Source organism: Ascaphus truei, unplaced genomic scaffold, assembly GCF_040206685.1.
Source record: "Ascaphus truei isolate aAscTru1 unplaced genomic scaffold, aAscTru1.hap1 HAP1_SCAFFOLD_571, whole genome shotgun sequence".
Classification (NCBI taxonomy): domain Eukaryota; kingdom Metazoa; phylum Chordata; class Amphibia; order Anura; family Ascaphidae; genus Ascaphus; species Ascaphus truei.
In genome coordinates this window covers 48,928-73,870 of record NW_027456903.1, presented here as the reverse complement: position 1 = coordinate 73,870, position 24,943 = coordinate 48,928, and the positions used below count along the sequence as shown (strand labels likewise).

General features: G+C 55.5%; 1 protein-coding gene across 1 annotated transcript; it reads left to right on the top strand.

Moving 5' to 3' along the window:
- Positions 1 to 1,780: 1,780 nt before the first annotated feature.
- Positions 1,781 to 22,825, top strand: LOC142485370 (tubulin beta chain). The gene is made up of 4 exons (XM_075584404.1): positions 1,781 to 1,939; positions 18,862 to 18,970; positions 19,702 to 19,812; positions 20,335 to 22,825. The coding sequence occupies exons 1-4, from the start codon at positions 1,883 to 1,885 to the stop codon at positions 21,390 to 21,392; spliced, it is 1,335 nt and encodes a 444-aa protein (XP_075440519.1). The 5' UTR covers positions 1,781 to 1,882; the 3' UTR covers positions 21,393 to 22,825.
- The last annotated feature ends 2,118 nt before the right edge of the window (positions 22,826 to 24,943 follow it).

Here is a 24,943-nt window from a genome sequence, read left to right as displayed (position 1 = left end):
GGGGAGGTTTATTAAGTGTGTGTGTGGGGGGGGGGGGTCATTGTTAGGGTAACCAGATGTCCCGTTTTTTCGGGCGCTCCACTTTTTCGGGTGCTGTCCCGGGTTTTTTGGTCCCCCTGGCGAGCGCTGCGTGCGCAAAGAGCACTTGCCAACCATGCTGGCGCAATCAGCACTTACTGGCGGCTCTTACGCACGAGCAACCGGCAAACGCGCGTTCCCGTCCCTGTAAGACCCACCTTAAGACACACTTGCTTAAAGAAGCATATGAATAGCACCGTAGATATTACTAGACACACGATACATAAAGCTTGGCCCCCTGCAGACGCACTTACCAGAACTCCCTCCTCCTGTCTCTGTACGTTCTCCCTACCTACCAATTAGATTGTAAGCTCCTCGGGGCAGGGACTCCTCTTCCTTAATGTTACTTTTATGTCTAAAGCGCTTATTCCCATGATCTGTTATTTATATTATCTGTTATTTATTGGATTACCACGTGTATTACTGCTGTGAAGCGCTATGTACATTAATGGCGCTATATAAATAAAGACATACAATACAATACAGACCTCTGATAACACGTGTCTGCCCTGAATCAGGGCGTTGTCAGCTGGGGGGAGAAAAACTACACTTCCCATCACCCCTTTCTTCACAAGCCCGCCCTTCAGCCTTCTGATAGGTTGGGAAGCGATGGGGAGCAGCGAAGAGCCAATCACAGCTTGGCATGTCTCTCAAAAGAAGAGGCTGGGGTTTATCATGTGACCCATCAGATGGCCAATCAGCGTAGAAGAACAAGGGGGCGGGACTTAAATAGGTGGAAAGGGCCTTTTAAGGGGGTATTCCAATTGAATTATAGCCTTAGGATATTACATTGTGGAATATTGTTATAAATGATACTATATAATATTATTCATGTATTTAATGTGTACGTTTAATTAGCATGCAAAATATTGCAATATGCATTTGGTGTTATCACTAAACAATATTAATTGATCATTCTATTTAATTTTCATATACTAGACTTAATTGTGTGTGTGTGTGTGTGTGTGTGTGTGTGTGTGTGTGTGTGTGTGTGTGTGTGTGTGTGTGTGTGTGTGTGTGTGTGTGTGTGTGTGTTTAAGTCTAGTAAATTAAATAGAATGATCAATTAATATTAGTGATAACACCAAATGCATATTGCAATATTACCATTAATATTACATGCTAATTAAATGTACACATTAAATACATGAATAATATTATATACTATCATTTATAACAATATTCCACAATGTAATATCCTAAGACTAATTCAATTGCCCCCACTTACCCCCATGCATACCCCCCACTTACATACATACACGTGAAATGCTTTAATAATCAAAAATTAATAGAGGATACCGTTCTGTGGCTAACGAAATGCTTTTATTAGCGCTTTCGAGATACACTGATCTCTTCTTCGGGCGGTTACAGTGGAGATATATGTGTGTGTGTGTGTGTGTGTGTGTGTGTGTATTTATTGAATATGTATATATCATTAACATTGAATAAGACAGATAAATTAGTATTTACTTTAGTTTAATAGTCCTATCGTTTTAGATTTGTTAATATGCATATACAATATATATTTACTGAACCTGTATCTATGTATCTCTCTCTCTCTAACTTGTATATAATGTATATATCTCATTATTAACATTGTATCAGAGGTCATTTTCTCTTTGCCCCCCCCCCCCTTGAAACCCCCCTTCCGCCCAAGCCCCGCCCTCTCTCTCCAAGCCCCGCCCAGCCCCCCTAGTCCGGCTGCTTCCCTGTCTGCCTCTGCCATTGTCTCGAACGTTCCATTCTCGAACGTTGTCCTCCTCTCCAACGTTCCACCCCAAGACCACCCAGCGCGCCCACGAGAATGAGGGAGATAGTGCACATACAGGCTGGTCAGTGTGGCAACCAGATCGGAGCCAAGGTGAGACCCCGAGCCCCCTGAGATGACATGCACCTGCTAGCAGGGACCCTCTTCTACCACCTCCCCCAAAATTGGGGATGATTTATTAATCCCATTAATTAATTATCACCTTTTAATTACCCCCGCCTTCCTAGCCATATACCCATCTGCACAAACAAAACACCATTAAAATGCCATCAGTTGCATGGAACGTAGATTTTATTTGGGTGATCACCCATAGACATACCCACCCCTCGACCACCTCCCCAAAATGGGGGGGTGTTTAATAATCCCCCTCCCTAGTCCTGCAGAAAATCCTATTAAAATCTTATAAATTGCATATAACATAAATGGTCCTTTTTGATGGTTAGACCATGGGTAGACCGCCCTCTCCCGGTGGGGGGAGGAGGGGGCTATTCGTTTCGTTTTCAGCCACCTCACCCCACAACAGAGAAAATGATCATTTATGTATTTCCCAGATAATTTTCTTTTAATGAATCATTAATACTTCGTGTGTTCGATCTATTTAAGTGGGAACCTATTTCAACATTTAATACAGGAGATTTGTATATCAAATTACCCCTGATCCCTTACTGTGTGTCTCAAAACTCCTTCAATCCCCCTTTAAATACTACAAATATCTGGGTTTTGACACCAAATCCTATGTGTTCAACCTCCGTCTGTCTTAAAAAATATACATTCCTATGGAATTTCTATAGGGTGATAATGCATATCCCATATACAGTTTTACATTCATGAACCTTCCTTAACCATGGGTTTTTTCATATGATTTTTTTAAGTATTTTTCTACAAATGGTTTTAGTAATACAATACATTCATATATGGGATATGAAATCCTCCCCAATATTTTAGGGTGATTGGGAATATATCCTTGTGTGGGGGAGAAAATATGATCTAGCATTATTTGTTTTATGGGGGGGGGGGGGGGAGTCTTTAAACTAGATGTATTTAATGTGTAGGGTGAAACTTTAGGATTGTCAAAAGGATGAAAATGGCGGTATAGGGTCTGTAGGGGTATAGAGTCTGTAGGGCTGTGTCAGTTCCTCTTTCATCTGCCGGTCTGATCTGTACAAATCCACCATAATCCAAGTCTTTTGTTGTTAACCCTATAGGAACAAAACAACGCAATAAGGGATTTTATATATATATATATATATATATATATATATATATATATATATATATATATATATATATATAGGGTGTGTGATCCTTTTAAAATTGGACCCACTGCTTTAAGATGATCCTAAAAGGCATCTTCCCCCGGCTTCTTTTGTTCCAACACAAAGGATGGGAGATCATCTATCATTTTTAGACCCATAAAAACCCTTTGAGTTATTTTATTGTTTAAAATATGCATTTTACCACCTTTTTTTAAAAAATATTTCTATTTCTCCAAATGCGTGACACAATCGACGCCAAAATAGCAACCCCCCCGTTAAAATAAACGCGTTTTATTGTGTAGAAATACTGCATTAAGCACAAATCCTATAACCGCTTTGTGTAGGGTTTTTATGAAAGGGGGGTTGTTACATTTCACAATTGGCACACACAATATATATTTAAACGCGTTGTGGACGGGCTAAACGGAGACCCCATATTTGTGTGTATGTGGGTTTATAGGGTGGGAGTTCTGAAGGGAACTGTAGGGTTCTTGAAAGATAACGGTGGGGGTGTATAGCAAAGAGGGAGGGGTTCGGGGATCCAGTGTGGAGAGGTGTAAGACGTGGCATTCCTGTATCCTTTGAAAGTAACCCCAAATATAAAAGGATTGGAAAGAAAAAAAACCCATTAATTTTCCCATCTACAATCAGCTAAAAAAAAATAGGATATTTCCTCATTTAATAGGGGTTTTTGCCTCTCCCTTTCACCCTCCTGAGTGAGGATCCATCTCTCTGTGCTTCACCATATACACTGTATATGTATTATACAGTATGGTAAGGGGAGAAGGTACACAGGTTTCACGTTTATTTCAAAACATTGTATCTAGGAATTATTGTGAGAAGTCACTATATTGACAAAACACACACACGCGCACGCACACACTCACAGATACGCACACACACTCACACATACTGGCACATGCACACACACACACTGACACATACTCACACACGCACACTGACACATACTCACACACGCACACTGACACATACTCACACACGCACTCACACACACTATTAAATATTTATTGAATACAAGTCTAAAGTGCTGGATCTATTTTTGAACATATGTACAGATATATAGTGTGTGTGTGTGTGTGTGTGTGTGTGTGTGTGTGTGTGTGTGTGTGTGTGTGTGTGTGTGTGTGTGTGTGTGTGTGTGTGTGTGTGTGTGTGTGTGTGTTTTTCAACCTAAAAAGGATCTGGGGGGGATACGGGACGACACCCGGGTGCTGTCCAGGTTTGGAGAGGAAGGGGTTATCTGTCCCTATTTTCCCTTAAAAGGTTTTTTGGTGTTCTGTAGGGTCAGAGAAAAGGCGCCATTTCTCCCCCCCTCCCCATGTATTGCCCGGGGGGGGCAGGGGTGGCGGACGGGCTTTGTTCTGCCCTAATGGTGCTGCAGGAATGGCCGAAAACAGGGTTCCTGCCTCAATAAAAAAGCCCGGTTCTGTTAACCCCGTGAGACCTGTGTGTTTTAAACCTAGATCTACATATTTGAAAAGTGTGTGTGTGTGTGTGTGTGTCTCTCTCCCCCCTCTTATCCCTTTCTCTCGCTCTCTCTCCCCCCTCTTATCCCTTTCTCTCTCTTTCTCTCCCCTCTTATCCCTTTCTCTCGCTCTCTCTCCCCCCTCTTATCCCTTTCTCTCTCTTTCTCTCCCCTCTTATCCCTTTCTCTCTCTTTCTCTCGCTCTCTCCCCTCTTATCCCTTTCTCTCTCTCCCCCCCCTTACTCCTTTCTCTCTCTCCCTCATCCCTTTCTCTCGCGCTCTCTCTCTCCCCTCTTATCCCTTTCTCTCTCTCCCCCCCTTACTCCTTTCTCTCTCTCTCTCTCTCTCCCCCCCTTACTCCTTTCTCTCTCTCCCTCATCCCTTTCTCTGTCTCTCTCCTCTCTTATCCCTTTCTCTCTCTCCCCCTTACTCCTTTCTCTCTCTCCCTCATCCCTTTATCTCTCTCTCTCTCTCTCTGTCTCTCCCCTCTTATCCCTTTCTCTCTCTCCCCCCCTTACTCCCTTCTCTCTCTCTCTCTCTCTCTCTCCCCCCCTTACTCCTTTCTCTCTCTCCCTCATCCCTTTCTCTGTCTCTCTCCTCTCTTATCCCTTTCTCTCTCTCCCCCTTACTCCTTTCTCTCTCTCCCCCATCCCTTTATCTCTCTCTCTCTCTCTCTCTGTCTCTCCCCTCTTATCCCTTTCTCTCGCTCTCTCCCCTCTTATCCCTTTCTCTCTCTCCCCTTCTGATCTCGCTCTCGCTCTCTCCCTCCCTCCTCCCCTTACATCTCTCCCCACCCCCCCTCTCTGTGTATCCCTGGACAGCCTCACACAATAAGCTCATTTATAATCGGGCTCCTAATATGGCCGACGGGCAATTTCCTCCGGTTACTCTCGGATGTGTTATATTCCTGAGCGCGCGGCACAGCTGCAGTCACCACGCCCCGGGGTGTCCGCGTCTCTGCCAGCGGGCGGTCACACGTGGGTGGGGGGCAGGCGTGTGACACCCGCGGGGCGTGGTGACTGCAGCTGTGCCGCGCGCTCAGGAATATAACACATCCGAGAGTAACCGGAGGAAATGGCCCGTCGAGCCCCCTTATAAATGAGCTTATTGTGTGAGGCTGTCCAGGGATACACAGAGAGGGGGGGGTGGGGGATGGGGGGAGAGGGGTGAGGAGAGAGAGTTACAGAAAGATAAGAGAGGGGAGAGAAAGATCAGAGAGGGGGAGAGAAAGATCAGAGGGGGGGAGAGAAAGATAATAGAGAGAGAAGAGAAGGATCAGGATAAGAGGGGGGAGGGATAAGACACGCACCGACCCCTCCTCCCCCCCCTACACACACACCGACCCCTCCTCCACCCTACACACACACACCGACCCCTCCTCCCCCCCCCCACACACACACACCGACCCCTCCTCCCCCCACACAGACACACCGACCCCTCTTCCCCCCCCCCCACACACACACACACACCGACCCTCCTCCCCCACACACACACACACACACACCGACCTCCCTCTCCCCCCCACACACACACCAACCCCTCCTCCCCCCCACACACACACCGACCCCTCCTCCCCCCCACACACGCACCCCGACCCCTCCTCCCCCCCACACACGCACCTCGACCCCTCCTCCCCCCCACACACACACCGACCTCCTCCCCCCCCACACACACACACCGACCCCTCCTCCCCCCACACACACACACCGACCCTCCTCCCCCCCACACACACACACCGACCCCTCCTCCCCCCCACACACACACACCGACCCCTCCTCCCCCCCATACAGACACACCGACCCCTCCTCCCCCCCCACAGACACACGACCACCCCTCCTCCCCCCCCCACACACACCGACCCCTCCTCCCCCCCCCACACACACCGACCCCTCCTCCCCCCACAGACACACCGACCCCTCCTCCCCCCCACAGACACACCGACCCCTCCTCCCCCCACAGACACACCGACCCCTCCTCCCCCACACACACACACACACCGACCCCTCCTCCCCCCCACACGCACCCCGACCCCTCCTCTCCCCCCACAGACACACCGACCCCTTCTCCCGCCCACACACACACACACCGACCCCTCCTCCCCCCCACACGCACCCCGACCCCTCCTCCCCCCACACAGACACCCCGACCCCTCCTCCTCCCCCACATATACACCGACCCCTCCTCCTCCCCCACATATACACCGACCCCTCCTCCCCCACACACACACACCGACCCCTCCTCCCCCCCACACACACACACCGACCCCTCCTCCCCCCCATACACACACACCGACCCTCCTACCCCCACACACACACACCGACCCCTCCTACCCCCACACACACACACCGACCCCTCCTACCCCCACACACACACACCGACCCCTCCTCCTCCCCCACACACGCACCCCGACCCTCCTCCCCCCCACAGACACCCCGACCCTCCTCCTCCCCCCCCACACACACATCGATCCTCTCCCCCCCACACACACACCGACCCCTCCTCCCCGCCACACACACCGACCCCTCCTCCTCCCCCACACAGACACACCGACCCCTCTCCCCCCACACACACACTGTGTGACCACTCCTCCCCCCAAACACACCGACCCCTCTCCCCCCCACACACACCGACCCCTCTCCCCCCCACACACACACTGTGTGACCACTCCTCCCCCCAAACACACCGACCCCTCCTCCCCCCCCACACACCGACCCCTCCTCCCCCCCACACACACACACTGACCCCTCCTCCCCCCACACACACACACTGACCCCTCCTCCCCCCCACACACACACCGACCCCTCCTCCACCCCACACACACACACCGATCCTCCCCCCCACACACGCACCCCGACCCCTCCTCCCCCCACAGACACCCCGACCCCCCCTCACCCCCCACACACACACTGACCCCTCCTCCCCCCCACACACCGACCCCTCCTCCCACCCACACACACCGACCCCTCCTCCCCCCCACACACCGACCCCTCCTCCCCCCCACACACACCGACCCCCTCCTCCCCCCCACACACACCGACCCCTCCTCCCCCCCACAGACACATTGACCCCTCCCCCCACACACACACACCGACCCCTCCTCCCCCCCCACACCAACCCCCCCTCCCCCCCACATAGACACCCCGACCCTCCTCCCCCCACATATACACCGACCCCTCCTCCCTCCCACACACACACACCGACCCCTCCTCTCCCCCACACACACACCGACCCCTCCTCTCCCCCACACACACACCGACCCCTCCTCCCCCCCACACACACACACCGACCCCTCCTCCCCCCCACACACACGCCGACCCCTCCTCCCCCCACACACACGCCGACCCCTCCCCCCCACACACACGCCGACCCCTCCTCCCCCCCACACACACACCGACCCCTCCTCCCCGCCACAAACACACACCGACCACTCCTCCCCCCCAAACACACGACCCCTCCTCCCCCACACACAGACACACCGACCCCTCTCCCCACACACACACACCGACTCCTCCCCCCACACACGCACCCCGACCCCTCCTCCCCCCCACAGACACCCCGACCCCCCCTCACCCCCACACACACACTGACCCCTCCTCCCCCCCACACACCGACCCCTCCTCCCACCCACACACACCGACCCCTCCTCCCCCCACACACACCGACCCCTCCTCCCCCCCACACACACCGACCCCTCCTCCCCCCCACACACACCGACCCCTCCTCCCCCCCACAGACACATTGACCCCTCCCCCCACACACACACACCGACCCCTCCTCCCCCCCCCACACCAACCCCCCTCCCCCCCACATAGACACCCCGACCCCTCCTCCCCCCACATATACACCGACCCCTCCTCCCTCCACACACACACACCGACCCTCTCCCCCACACACACACCGACCCCTCCTCCCCCCCACACACACACACCGACCCCTCCTCCCCCCCACACACACGCCGACCCCTCCTCCCCCCACACACGCGACCCTCCCCCACACACACGCGACCCTCCTCCCCCCACACACACACCGACCCCTCCTCCCCCGCCACAAACACACACCGACCACTCCTCCCCCCCAAACACACCGACCCCTCCTCCCCCACACACAGACACACCGACCCCTCCTCCTCCCCCACATATACACCGACCCCTCCTCCCCCCACACACACACACCGACCCCTCCTCCCCCCCACACACACACACCGACCCCTCCTCCCCCCCCATACACACACACACCGACCCCTCCTACCCCCACACACACACACCGACCCCTCCTACCCCCACACACACACACCGACCCCTCCTCCCCCCCACACACGCACCCCGACCCCTCCTCCCCCCCACAGACACCCCGACCCCTCCTCCTCCCCCCCCACACACACATCGATCCCTCCTCCCCCCCACACACACACCGACCCCTCCTCCCCGCCACACACACCGACCCCTCCTCCCCCCCACACAGACACACCGACCCCTCTCCCCCCCACACACACACTGTGTGACCACTCCTCCCCCCCAAACACACCGACCCCTCTCCCCCCCACACACACCGACCCCTCTCCCCCCCACACACACACTGTGTGACCACTCCTCCCCCCAAACACACCGACCCCTCCTCCCCCCCCACACACCGACCCCTCCTCCCCCCCACACACACACACTGACCCCTCCTCCCCCCCACACACACACCGACCCCTCCTCCACCCCACACACACACACCGACTCCTCCCCCCCCACACACGCACCCCGACCCCTCCTCCCCCCCACAGACACCCCGACCCCCCCTCACCCCCCACACACACACTGACCCCTCCTCCCCCCCACACACCGACCCCTCCTCCCACCCACACACACCGACCCCTCCTCCCCCCCACACACCGACCCCTCCTCCCACCCACACACACCGACCCCTCCTCCCCCCCACACACCGACCCCTCCTCCCCCCCACACACACCGACCCCTCCTCCCCCCCACACACACCGACCCCTCCTCCCCCCCACAGACACATTGACCCCTCCCCCCACACACACACACCGACCCCTCCTCCCCCCCCCACACCAACCCCCCCTCCCCCCCACATAGACACCCCGACCCCTCCTCCCCCCACATATACACCGACCCCTCCTCCCCTCCCACACACACACACCGACCCCTCCTCTCCCCCACACACACACCGACCCCTCCTCTCCCCCACACACACACCGACCCCTCCTCCCCCCCACACACACACACCGACCCCTCCTCCCCCCCACACACACGCCGACCCCTCCTCCCCCCCACACACACGCCGACCCCTCCCCCCCACACACACGCCGACCCCTCCTCCCCCCCACACACACACCGACCCCTCCTCCCCGCCACAAACACACACCGACCACTCCTCCCCCCCAAACACACCGACCCCTCCTCCCCCACACACAGACACACCGACCCCTCTCCCCACACACACACACCGACTCCTCCCCCCCACACACGCACCCCGACCCCTCCTCCCCCCCACAGACACCCCGACCCCCCCTCACCCCCCACACACACACTGACCCCTCCTCCCCCCCACACACCGACCCCTCCTCCCACCCACACACACCGACCCCTCCTCCCCCCCACACACACCGACCCCTCCTCCCCCCCACACACACCGACCCCTCCTCCCCCCCACACACACCGACCCCTCCTCCCCCCCACAGACACATTGACCCCTCCCCCCACACACACACCGACCCCTCCTCCCCCCCCCACACCAACCCCCCCTCCCCCCCACATAGACACCCCGACCCCTCCTCCCCCCACATATACACCGACCCCTCCTCCCCTCCCACACACACACACCGACCCCTCCTCTCCCCCACACACACACCGACCCCTCCTCCCCCCCACACACACACACCGACCCCTCCTCCCCCCCACACACACGCCGACCCCTCCTCCCCCCCACACACACGCCGACCCCTCCCCCCACACACACACGCCGACCCCTCCTCCCCCCCACACACACACCGACCCCTCCTCCCCGCCACAAACACACACCGACCACTCCTCCCCCCCAAACACACCGACCCCTCCTCCCCCACACACAGACACACCGACCCCTCTCCCCAACACACACACACTGACCACTCCCCCCCCCAAACACACCGACCCCTCCTCCCCCCCACACACACCCCTCCTCCACCCCACACACACCGACCCCTCATCCTCCCCCCCCACACACCGACCCCTCCTCCTCCCCCCCACACACACACCGACCCCTCCTCCTCCCCCCCACACACACACCGACCCCTCCTCCCCCCCCACACACACACACCGATCCCTCCTCCTCCCCCCCACACACACCGACCCCTCCTCCTCCCCCCCACACACACCGACCCCTCCTCCTCCCCCCACACACACACCGACCCCTCCTCCTCCCCCCACACACACACCGACCCCTCCTCCCCCCACACACACCGACCCCTCCTCCCCCCCCACACACCGACCCCTCCTCCCCCCCCACACACCGACCCCTCCTCCCCCCCCACACACCGACCCCTCCTCTCCCCCCACACACGCACCGACCCCTCCTCCCCCCCACACACGCACCCCGACCCCTCCTCCCCCCCACACACGCACCCCGACCCCTCCTCCCCCCCACACACACACCGACCCCTCCTCCCCCCCACACACACACACCGACCCCTCCTCCCCCCCACACACACACACCGACCCCTCCTCCCCCCCACACACACACACCGACCCCTCCTCCCCCCATACAGACACACCGACCCCTCCTCCCCCCCTCACAGACACACCGACCCCTCCTCCCCCCCCACACACACCGACCCCTCCTCCCCCCCACAGACACACCGACCCCTCCTCCCCCCACACACACACACCGACCCCTTCTCCCGCCCACACACACACACACCGACCCCTCCTCCCCCCCACACGCACCCCGACCCCTCCTCCCCCCACACAGACACCCCGACCCCTCCTCCTCCCCCACATATACACCGACCCCTCCTCCCCCCCACACACACACACCGACCCCTCCTCCCCCCACACACACACACACCGACCCCTCCTCCCCCCACACACACACACCGACCCCTCCTCCCCCCCATACACACACACCGACCCCTCCTACCCCCACACACACACACCGACCCCTCCTCCCCCCCACACACGCACCCCGACCCCTCCTCCCCCCCACAGACACCCCGACCCCTCCTCCTCCCCCCCCACACACACATCGATCCCTCCTCCCCCCCCACACACACACCGACCCCTCCTCCCCCCCACACAGACACACCGACCCCTCTCCCCCCCCACACACACACTGTGTGACCACTCCTCCCCCCCAAACACACCGACCCCTCTCCCCCCCACACACACACTGTGTGACCACTCCTCCCCCCCAAACACACCGACCCCTCCTCCCCCCCCACACACCGACCCCTCCTCCCCCCCACACACACACACTGACCCCTCCTCCCCCCCACACACACACCGACCCCTCCTCCACCCCACACACACACACCGACCCCTCTCCCCCCCACACACACACTGTGTGACCACTCCTCCCCCCCAAACACACCGACCCCTCCTCCCCCCCCACACACACCGACCCCTCCTCCCCCCCACACACACACACTGACCCCTCCTCCCCCCCACACACACACCGACCCCTCCTCCACCCCACACACACACACCGACTCCTCCCCCCCACACACGCACCCCGACCCCTCCTCCCCCCCACAGACACCCTCCCCCCCTCCCCCCCCCACACACACACCGACACCTCCTCCCCCCCACACACCGACCCCTCCTCCCACCCACACACACCGACCCCTCCTCCCCCCCACACACACCGACCCCTCCTCCCCTCCACAGACACATTGACCCCTCCCCCCACACACACACACCAACCCCTCCTCCCCCCCCACACCAACCCCCCCTCCCCCCCACATAGACACCCGACCCCTCCTCCCCCCACATATACACCGACCCCTCCTCCCCTCCCACACACACACCGACCCCTCCTCTCCCCCACACACACACCGACCCCTCCTCCCCCCCACACACACACACCGACCCCTCCTCCCCCCCACACACACGCCGACCCCTCCTCCCCCCCACACACACGCCGACCCCTCCCCCCCCACACACACGCCGACCCCTCCTCCCCCCCACACACACACCGACCACTCCTCCCCGCCACAAACACACACCGACCACTCCTCCCCCCCAAACACACCGACCCCTCTCCCCCACACACACACACTGACCACTCCCCCCCCAAACACACCGACCCCTCCTCCCCCCCCCACACACACACACACACCCCTCCTCCACCCCACACACACCGACCCCTCATCCTCCCCCCCCACACACCGACCCCTCCTCCTCCCCCCCACACACACACCGACCCCTCCTCCCCCCCCCCACACACACACCGACCCCTCCTCCCCCCCCACACACACCGATCCCTCCTCCTCCCCCCCACACACACCGACCCCTCCTCCTCCCCCCACACACACACACCGACCCCTCCTCCTCCCCCCACACACACACCGACCCCTCCTCCTCCCCCCACACACACCGACCCTTCCTCCCCCCCCACACACCGACCCCTCCTCCCCCCCCACACACCGACCCCTCCTCTCCCCCACACACACGCACCGACCCCTCCTCTCCCCCCACACACACGCACCGACCCCTCCTCCCCCCCACACACGCACCGACCCCTCCTCCCCGCCACAAACACACACCGACCACTCCTCCCCCCCAAACACACCGACCCCTCCTCCCCCACACACAGACACACCGACCCCTCTCCCCCACACACACACACTGACCACTCCCCCCCCAAACACACCGACCCCTCCTCCCCGCCACAAACACACACCGACCACTCCTCCCCCCCAAACACACCGACCCCTCCTCCCCCACACACAGACACACCGACCCCTCTCCCCCACACACACACACTGACCACTCCCCCCCCAAACACACCGACCCCTCCTCCCCCCCACACACACACCGACCCCTCCTCCACCCCACACATACACACCGACCCCTCCTCCACCCCACACACACACACCGACTCCTCCACCCCACACACACACACCGACCCCTCCTCCTCCCCCCCACACACACACCGACCCCTCCTCCCCCCCCCCACACACACCGACCCCTCCTCCTCCCCCACACACACACACCGACCCCTCCTCCCCCCCACACACACACCGACCCCTCCTCCCCCCCACACACACACTGACCCCTCCTCCCCCCCCCACACACACCGATCCCTCCTAATCCCCCGACACACACCGACCCCTCCTCCTCCCCCCACACACACACCGACCCCTCCTCCTCCCCCCACACACACACCGACCCCTCCTCCTCCCCCCACACACACCGACCCCTCCTCCCCCCCACACACCGACCCCTCCTCCCCCCCACACACCGACCCCTCCTCTCCCCCCACACACACGCACCGACCCCTCCTCTCCCCCCACACACACGCACCGACCCCTCCTCCCCCCCTCACACGCACCGACCCCTCCTCCCCCCCACACAGACACCCCGACCCCTCCTCCCCCCCACACACCGACCGCTCCTCCCCCTACACACACACACCGACCCCCTCCCCCCCCCACACACACACCGACCCCTCCTCCCCCCCACACACACCGACCGCTCCTCCCCCTACACACACACACCGACCCCTCCTCCCCCTACACACACACCGACCCCTCTCCCCCCCCACACACACACCGACCCCCTCCTCCCCCCCCACACACACCGACCCCTCCTCCCCCACACACACACACCGACCCCTCCTCCCCCCCACACACACTGACCCCTCCTCCCCCCCCACACACGCACCGACCCCTCCTTCCCGCCACACACACACCGACCCCTCCTCCCCCCCCCACACACACACCGACCCCTCCTCCCCCCCACACACACCGACCCCTCCTCCCCCCCACACACCGACCCCTCCTCTCCCCCCCCACACACACACACCGACCCCTCCTCCCCCACACACACACACTGACCCCTCCTCCCCTCACACACACACTGACCCCTCCTCCCCTCACACACACACCGACCCCTCCTCCCCCCCACACACACACGACCCCTCCTCCCCCCCACACACACACCGACCCCTCCTCCCCCCCACACACACACCGACCCCTCCTCCCCCCCACACACACACCGACCCCTCCTCCCCCTACACACACACCGACCCCTCCTCCCCCCCACACACACACCGACCCCTCCTCCCCCCCACACACACACCGACCCCTCCTCCCCCCCACACACACCGACCCCTCCTCCCCCCCACACACACACCGACCCCTCCTCCCCCCCACACACACACCGACCCCTCCTCCCCCCCACACACACACCGACCCCTCCTCCCCCCCACACACACACCGACCCCTCCTCCCCCCCACACACACACCGACCCCTCCTCCCCCCCACACACACCGACCCCTCCTCCCCCCCACACACACACACCGACCCCTCCTCCCCCCCACACACACTCCCCGACCCCTCCTCCCCCCCACACACACACCCCGACCCCTCCTCCCCCCCACACAGACACCCCGACCCCTCCTCCCCCCCACACACACCGACCCCTCCTCCCCCCACACACACACACACCGACCCCTCCGACCCCCACACACACACACCGACCCCTCCTCCCCCCCACACACACACCGACCTCCCCTCCCCCCCCACACACACCCCGACCCCTCCTCCCCCCCCCACACACACATCTATATATATCTCTATCTATCGCTCTATATCTATATCATACATACTCGTTTCATATAATTAGCTCCTTCACTGTCCCCTCTCCACGCGGGGGGAGGGTGGGGGGGGCCGCGTTATGATTTGGGGACACTGTCTCTTCTGTCCCTTCCCCCGTTTGCCTACGTCCCTTTCTGTAAAAGGCTTCATTGTTCTGACTTCTTCTGTCCTTGGGGGGGAAGGGGGGGGAGAGGGGGGGGGGCAACAGATCTAGAGAAAGATCAGGGCTACAGGGCCCACAATGCATTGCATATCTGAGAGCAGGCAAGGGGGATAACTGACTATAGGGACCAGCATGCATTGCAAATACAGATCTAGAGAGATCAAGACAGGGGCCCTGCATACAGGGACCAGCATGCATTGCAAATACAGATCTAGAGAGACAGGGGCCCTGCATACAGGGACCAGCATGCATTGCAAATACAGATCTAGAGAGACAGGGACACTGCATACAGGGACCAGAATGCATTGCAAGTACAGATCTAGAGAGATCAAGACAGGGACCCTGCATACAGGGACCAGCATGCATTGCAAATCCAGCTCTAGAGAGACAGGGACCAGCATGCATTGCAAATCCAGCTCTAGAGAGACAGGGACACTGCATACAGGGACCAGAATGCATTGCAAATACAGATCTAGAGAGATCAAGACAGGGACCCTGCATACAGGGACCAGCATGCATTGCAAATCCAGCTCTAGAGAGACAGGGACACTGCATATAGGGACCAGCATGCATTGCAAATCCAGAACCAGTGAGAATTCAGCACTACAGGGACCAGAATGTGCTGTAAATCCAGAACCAGCGAGAGATCAGGACTACAGGGACCAGAATGTGCTGTAAATCCAGAACCAGCGAGAGATCAGGACTACAGGGACCAGAATGTGTTGTAAATCCAGAACCAGCTAGAGATCAGGACTGCAGGGACCAGAATGTGCTGTAAATCCAGAACCAGCGAGAGATCAGGACTACAGGGACCAGAATGTGCTGTAAATCCAGAACCAGTGAGAGATCAGGACTACAGAGACCAGAATGTGCTGTAAATCCAGAACCAGCTAGAGATCAGGACTGCAGGGACCAGAATGCATTGTAAATCCAGAACCATCGAGAGATCAGTACTACAGGGACCAGAATGTGTTGTAAATCCAGAACCAGCGAGAGATCAGGACTGCAGGGACCAGAATGTGTTGTAAATCCAGAACCAGCGAGAGATCAGGACTACAGGGACCAGAATGCATTGTAAATCCAGAACCATCGAGAGATCAGGACTACAGGGACCAGAATGTGCTGTAAATCCAGAACCAGCGAGAGATCAGGACTACAGGGACCAGAATGTGCTGTAAATCCAGAACCAGCGAGAGATCAGTACTACAGGGACCAGAATGTGCTGTAAATCCAGAACCAGTGAGAGATCAGTACTACAAGGACCAGAATGTGCTGTAAATCCAGAACCAGCGAGAGATCAGGACTACGGAGACCAGAATGTGCTGTAAATCCAGAACCAGCGAGAGATCAGGACTACAGAGACCAGAATGTGCTGTAAATCCAGAACCAGCGAGAGATCAGGACTACAGAGACCAGAATGTGCTGTAAATCCAGAACCAGCGAGAGATCAGGACTACAGGGACCAGAATGTGTTGTAAATCCAGAACCAGCGAGAGATCAGGACTGCAGGGACCAGAATGTGTTGTAAATCCAGAACCAGCGAGAGATCAGGACTACAGGGACCAGAATGTGCTGTAAATCCAGAACCATCGAGAGATCAGTACTACAGGGACCAGAATGTGTTGTAAATCCAGAACCAGCGAGAGATCAGGACTACAGGGACCAGAATGCATTGTAAATCCAGAACCATCGAGAGATCAGTACTACAGGGACCAGAATGTGTTGTAAATCCAGAACCAGCGAGAGATCAGGACTGCAGGGACCAGAATGTGTTGTAAATCCAGAACCAGCGAGAGATCAGGACTACAGGGACCAGAATGTGCTGTAAATCCAGAACCAGCGAGAGATCAGGACTACAGAGACCAGAATGTGCTGTAAATCCAGAACCAGCGAGAGATCAGGACTACAGGGACCAGAATGTGTTGTAAATCCAGAACCAGCGAGAGATCAGGACTGCAGGGACCAGAATGTGTTGTAAATCCAGAACCAGCGAGAGATCAGGACTACAGGGACCAGAATGCATTGTAAATCCAGAACCATCGAGAGATCAGTACTACAGGGACCAGAATGTGTTGTAAATCCAGAACCAGCGAGAGATCAGGACTACAGGGACCAGAATGCATTGTAAATCCAGAACCAGCGAGAGATCAGGACTACAGGGACCAGAATGCATTGTAAATCCAGAACCATCGAGAGATCAGTACTACAGGGACCAGAATGTGCTGTAAATCCAGAACCAGCGAGAGATCAGGACTACAGGGACCAGAATGTGCTGTAAATCCAGAACCAGCGAGAGATCAGGACTACAGGGACCAGAATGTGCTGTAAATCCAGAACCAGCGAGAGATCAGTACTACAAGGACCAGAATGTGCTGTAAATCCAGAACCAGCGAGAGATCAGGACTACGGAGACCAGAATGTGCTGTAAATCCAGAACCAGCTAGAGATCAGGACTACAGGGACCAGAATGCATTGTAAATCCAGAACCATCGAGAGATCAGGACTACAGGGACCAGAATGTGCTGTAAATCCAGAACCAGCGAGAGATCAGGACTACAGGGACCAGAATGTGCTGTAAATCCAGAACCAGCGAGAGATCAGGACTGCAGGGACCAGAATGTGTTGTAAATCCAGAACCAGCGAGAGATCAGGACTACAGGGACCAGAATGTGCTGTAAATCCAGAACCAGCGAGAGATCAGGACTACGGAGACCAGAATGTGCTGTAAATCCAGAACCAGCTAGAGATCAGGACTACAGGGACCAGAATGCATTGCAAATCCAGAACCAGCGAGGGAAATTGGTACTACAGGACCGAGAATACATTGCAAATCTAGAAACCGAGAGAGAGGGAGATCCGTACAGTATACATCTGTTATGTGTAGGTGGAAGGGGATGTTGTAATCAGTTTCAACAACTCAGAAGTGTGTGTGTGTGTGTGTGTATAGAGGTGTGTGTATGTGTGTGTGTATATATATATATAGAGGTGTGTGTATATATATATATATATATATATGAGGTGTGTGTGTGTGTGTGTGTGTGTGTGTATAGAGGTGTGTGTGTATATATATATATATAGAGAGAGGTATAGAGGTGTGTGTGTGTGTGTGTGTGTGTGTATAGAGGTATAGAGGTGTGTGTGTGTGTGTGTGTATACACACACACACACACACGTATGTATGTGTATATACACACACACACACTCTTAGTTAAGTTATGGTGGGTAAAAAAAGTGCCAAAACCCCTCCACAGCAAAGCATATAGATATAGATATTTATGTGATATTATCTCTCTGTCTCTCGCTCTCAGTTTTGGGAGGTGATCAGTGACGAGCACGGGATTGACCCAACGGGGACGTACCACGGAGACAGTGACCTGCAGCTGGACAGGATCAGTGTCTACTACAACGAGGCCACAGGTAATCCCGGGGCTTCCACTTCAAAGGCCAGTCCTGTGCTCGCTGTCCACTCTCACAGGGGGGGCACCCCACTTCCGAGACTCCGTGATTCCTCTCATGGGAATTCCACTTCAGAGACCAGCTTCCCTATTTCACCCCCTCTTTCTCCCTCCCTGGTTTTTCAAGGTTCATGCCTCTTCAGAGACATTTCTCCCCCTTTCTCTCTCTCTCTCTTTCTTTTCCTCCCTCCCCCGCGTTTTTCTCTCTCCCCTTTCTCTTTCTCTCTTTTTCTCTCTCTCTCTCTCTCCCTCTATTTCTTTCTTTTCCTCCCTCCCCCGCGTCTTTCTCTCTCCCCTTTCTCTCTCTCTCCCCTTTCTCTCTTTCTTTTCCTCCCTCCCCCGCGTCTCTCTCTCTCTCCTTTTTCTTTCTCTCTCTTCCCATCCTCTCTCATATCTCATACGGGGAATCCCAGATTAGAGACCAGTTATCCCTCTCCCCACGCCAGTCTCATGAGAAACCCACTTCAGGGGCCAGCTCCTTCTCCATTCCCCCCTTTATGTCCCTCTACCGTCTCATGGTTCATCCCACTTCCGAGACCGACCCTCTTCTCTTTCTTCCCATCTCCAGTCCCTCACAGGTATCCCACTTCTTACACCACCCTGTTCTCTCCTTTTTTTCTTTTCAGTCTCACGTGGGGACATCCAACTTCCAAGACCAGAGCCTTATATCTCTCTTCTCTCTCCTCCCCCCAGGTGGTAAATATGTTCCCAGAGCCATCTTGGTTGATCTGGAACCGGGAACCATGGACTCCGTCCGCTCCGGCCCCTTCGGCCAGATCTTCAGGCCCGACAACTTTGTCTTTGGTAAGAGGAATTATCCACCGTGGCGAGTCGTGAATTTATTCCCCCTTGGCGCCCTAACGTTCACAGCCATATGATCCCTGATATCAAAACAGTGTGTATATATATGAAATATATTGACCTGTCCCATGTTTAGGCCTGGAATCCTGACTCTCAAAATCCCCATAATGATCCCACAAAACATACAGTATCTACTCCTATTAGACCTAATTACCAGACATTATTTTTAGTCCCCACTGGTTTTTGGCTTTGAGATTTTTTTTTTTTCTAACAGGCCCCAAAAGCCTGCAGTAGAGTGTCTACACGGTAATCTCTATGATTTAATCCTAACTGACTCCACTTTGCCAGAATGAACTAGGAGAAGGGTAGATAGATAACGGGGGTTATTTGAAATTGCTGGTTATAAATCCATCAGAAAATCCCACTTCTGACACCAATTTGCCTTGATTTTAGATAGGTGCTTGTAAAGCCTCCTTTCCCTTCCTCTTGTGTCTCTCTCACTCCACTTCTCCATTTCTTCCTCAGGCCAGAGCGGGGCTGGCAACAACTGGGCCAAGGGGCATTACACGGAAGGAGCTGAGCTGGTCGACTCGGTGTTGGATGTGGTGAGGAAGGAGGCAGAGAGCTGCGACTGTCTGCAGGGCTTCCAGCTTACTCACTCGCTGGGCGGTGGGACTGGCTCCGGCATGGGCACCCTCCTCATCAGCAAGATCCGAGAGGAGTACCCCGACCGCATCATGAACACCTTCAGTGTGGTGCCCTCCCCCAAGGTTTCGGACACCGTGGTGGAGCCATACAATGCCACTCTCTCCGTGCACCAGCTGGTGGAGAACACGGATGAGACCTACTGCATCGACAACGAGGCCCTGTATGACATTTGCTTCCGCACACTCAAGCTCACCACCCCGACCTACGGGGACCTCAACCACCTGGTCAGTGCCACCATGAGCGGCGTCACCACGTGCCTTCGCTTCCCAGGCCAGCTCAACGCTGACTTGCGCAAGCTGGCGGTGAACATGGTCCCCTTCCCACGTCTCCACTTCTTCATGCCAGGCTTCGCCCCCCTGACCAGCCGCGGGAGCCAGCAGTACCGGGCACTGACCGTCCCCGAGCTCACCCAGCAGGTGTTCGACGCCAAAAACATGATGGCCGCCTGCGACCCGCGCCATGGCCGCTACCTGACTGTGGCGGCTGTCTTCCGGGGACGCATGTCCATGAAGGAGGTGGACGAGCAGATGTTGAACGTCCAGAATAAGAACAGCAGCTACTTTGTGGAGTGGATCCCGAACAACGTCAAGACGGCCGTGTGCGACATCCCGCCCCGCGGCCTCAAGATGGCCGTCACCTTTATCGGCAACAGCACGGCCATCCAGGAGCTGTTCAAGCGCATCTCCGAGCAGTTCACCGCCATGTTCCGCCGCAAGGCCTTCCTCCACTGGTACACCGGAGAGGGGATGGACGAGATGGAGTTCACAGAGGCCGAGAGCAACATGAACGACCTGGTGTCGGAGTACCAGCAGTATCAAGATGCTACAGCTGAGGAAGAAGAAGACTTCAACGAGGAGGCAGAGGAGGAGGCCTAGAATCTCTCCACCACCACCGCCTCCTTCTCTTGCTCACCTTCCATCCTACTCCATTCGCAGGCCGAGGGGGAAGAAAAGTCTGTACCGAAGATTAGCGTTTTTGTTTTCTCTTCATCTTTTTTTCCATCACTTCTGCTACTTTTGTGGTTTTTAACCTTTTTTTTTTTATTCGTTGTGTCCACTCTTCTGCTCCTCCTCTTCTCTTCCTCTCTTTCTCTTAGTCAATGGGGTTTGACCTTGGCGCAAGCCATGTAGGATTGTGACTTTAGGTTTGATCAGTAGCTCTCTGGCCTGGGCTCTCAGGGTAGGGCCTCTGGCCTTTCAGGGTAGGCTTCTGGCCTGGCCTTTCAGGGTAGGCTTCTGGCCTGGCCTTTCAGGGTAGGCTTCTGGCCTTTCAGGGTAGGCTTCTGGCCTGGGATTTCAGGGTAGGCCTCTGGCTTTGGCATAGGTGGGCCTTGGCTAGAGTAGACATCTGGCTTAGTTTGAGGGTAGGCCATTGGGCTTGGCGGGAGTAGGCCTCTGGAATCTGCAGGGTGGGCTTCTGGCTGTAGGTTTGAGGGTAGGCCTCAACCTCCTGTCTGTGGTAAAACACTTGTTGCCATTTTGATTTCCCCACGCCTACTACTTCCAAGATGTCTCCTGCCCTCTCTGTGAACGGGTGCTGGTCTCTTCAGCTGCGAGAGGGTTAAGTACCGAGCCATGATCACATCTCCCATCATACCCTTGGACTGTAAGAGTCTGATAGCCTTCAGTCCCATCTTAATCTCTGCTAGGCCCAAAGCTACTGGCGGCCATTTTGTCCCGCAACTGCCATTTTGTCTCCGCTGCTAGTTTACTTAAGTTATTACCGTGAACACTCTGCCTGATGTGTTCCACGTGATGTGCGTACGTCACTGCCACTCCCCCTGCCCCTGTGGCCACCCCTCCCCTAAACTTGGCAAGAGATTAAAAAAATGGTGGTTTTGCTCAAGCCCAAAAAGGCCTCGAGTCTCAGTAGACCTTAATTAACCAATGTTTTTTAATCAACAACCAGCAATTAAGATCAGAACCGCTCATTAATACCTAACGAATGCACTAAGTTGAAAGATATGTGACGATGAGGGATTTAAGCCGTGTTCGGAATGTAGGCCCGAAATCCACACTCCGGCAGTTGGCCATCTTTTTAAACGACCGCAATCAATCAATAGCTGAGGTAATTAACAATAAACAATTGATATTCTTGCTCGTCGTAAATAATTGGAATTGTGAGGAAGACGGGAAAGGTACATATTTCATATTTTCTTTACTTTTCTCTCGTTTCATTTTTTTTTTAACCCTTTTTTCTTCTCTCGCACCATAAATATTTTTATTTTAGTTTACTGTTGCTTTTTCATATTGAAAAGATGACGAGACTGCGACAGAAAAAAAATAAAACCCCTTTTTTTAATTTTTAATATTGCCTCCTGTGTGATGTCATTATTTGGGGTGTTTAATGGGTTAAAGGGTCAGTCCCACGTAGCAGCAAAGTGACCTAATGACAGGGACGTGTGTAATGGGTTAAAGGGTCAGTCCCACGTAGGGGCAAAGTGACCTAATGACAGGGACGTGTTTAATGGGTTAAAGGGTCAGTCCCACGTAGGGACAAAGTGACCTAATGACAGGGACGTGTTTAATGGGATAAAGGGTCAGTCCCACGTAGGAGCAAAGTGACCTAATGACAGGGACGTGTTTAATGGGATAAAGGGTCAGTCCCATGTAGGGGCAAAGTGACCTAATGACAGGGACGTGTGTAATGGGTTAAAGGGTCAGTCCCACGTAGGGGCAAAGTGACCTAATGACGGACGTGTGTAATGGGTTAAAGGGTCAGTCCCACGTCGGAGCAAAGTGACCTAATGACAGGGATGTGTTTAATGGGTTAAAGGGTCAGTCCCACGTAGGGGCAAAGTGACCTAATGACAGGGACGTGTGTAATGGGTTAAAGGGTCAGTCCCACGTAGGGGCAAAGTGACCCAATGCCAGAGACGTGTTTATTTTTTTTAATATTCATTTCTTTATTACAACAGGACACGACATAAACCAGCTGCTCACACAACCACAGTGATCTAGCGTCAACGTCGTAATTGAACACCTCACACACAACCAATATATGGCTCACTCCGATTCCAGATACATGCCACGGTAACATTCCTTAGAAAGTCGGCAAACTCGACATCTTAGCCAAACTCACGTTTCATATTTTTAACCTTAACCTTTCTAACGAGAATATATACTGTACTTAAATGCCTTCGTGGAAGAGCGCGGGGCCTCTGCAACTGCCGCGCCCCCCAAAAAAAATCCTGCGCACCCCTGAGCTAATTGATTCTTGGTGACAACGGGTTTAAAACCAGAGACAGAACATGAAACACAGACGGAGCTCAGTGCACATCCAGTGAAACTTATACATGGTACAGTGCCTAAATATATGTATAAATATCTATTAAATAAAATGGTCTTTTAGTTTAACATTTTGGCCAAAGTGTTGTAAGCCCCTGAGCCACTACACGGCAGACCACATTTCCAGGGGTCCCTAACACTAATATAAATTCTTAATAACCTGTGCATTACCAGGAAGAATGATTTATAATAAATCTGTCAAAATATGAGCTTGTAGGTGTCCTGTATGTTTGAGAACGGGTTTATCCAGTGATCTGCCAATGAGATCATGCCCGCCAATCGATCTGGATCCTCCACGCACCCAACCGACAGACAGATGGGTTAAATGGTCAGTCCCATGTAGAAGGAAGTTACCCCGTGAATCTGACGTCATCTGGGCTCAACGTGCTTCCCCCCCCACCTTGCTCCTTGGGGGGGAAGAGATCCGATATACCAGCGCAACATGGCGACTGAAGGAAAAGGTGATTTCTTGGTCCATAATGCAGACGAAAAGCCCGATTTGTTTCTCAAGGGTAACATTTACCACTAAGAACCACACACGTTATATTAAAAAAAAAAAAGAGAACTAATTAACATCAAAACAACGATGTTCAGGATCTAATGAGGAAACGGGGACACGCAAACAGAGACCATTCAAATAGTTAAAAGGTTAACATGTCAAACATACTCAAAAAGGCTCAACAAAGGGAATAGACAGCACTCCATATATTACAAACACACTCCTTGAAAAAGCGCAAGCGTGGGCGTGAAACGCGTGGGAGCGGGACTTCTGTTCTTGTTTTGTCTGCTTTTTTATGTCGTTTAATAAATGGATTTTAACTTCTAATTGGTGAGTTTCCACTGGTTTTTCTCTTGGCGCGGCCAGTCACATCGATCTTCTTTGTTTGCAGCACTCAATATATGCGATGTAAGGACTTGCGAGAAAATGAGTGGTGCAACGGGAACAGGGAGGGACCCTAGACCCTCCACAGATGTACAGTGAGACGTGGTAGTTCCCAGCACACAGTAAGAATGGGATAGTCCCAGGAATATGCCAGATTCTAATGTGAAATAGTGTATATACACATATTCCACACATCTCACTATACTCAAAAAGGCTGTGCCTTGTCACTGAGAAAATCTCGGGTCCCGTCATTAAA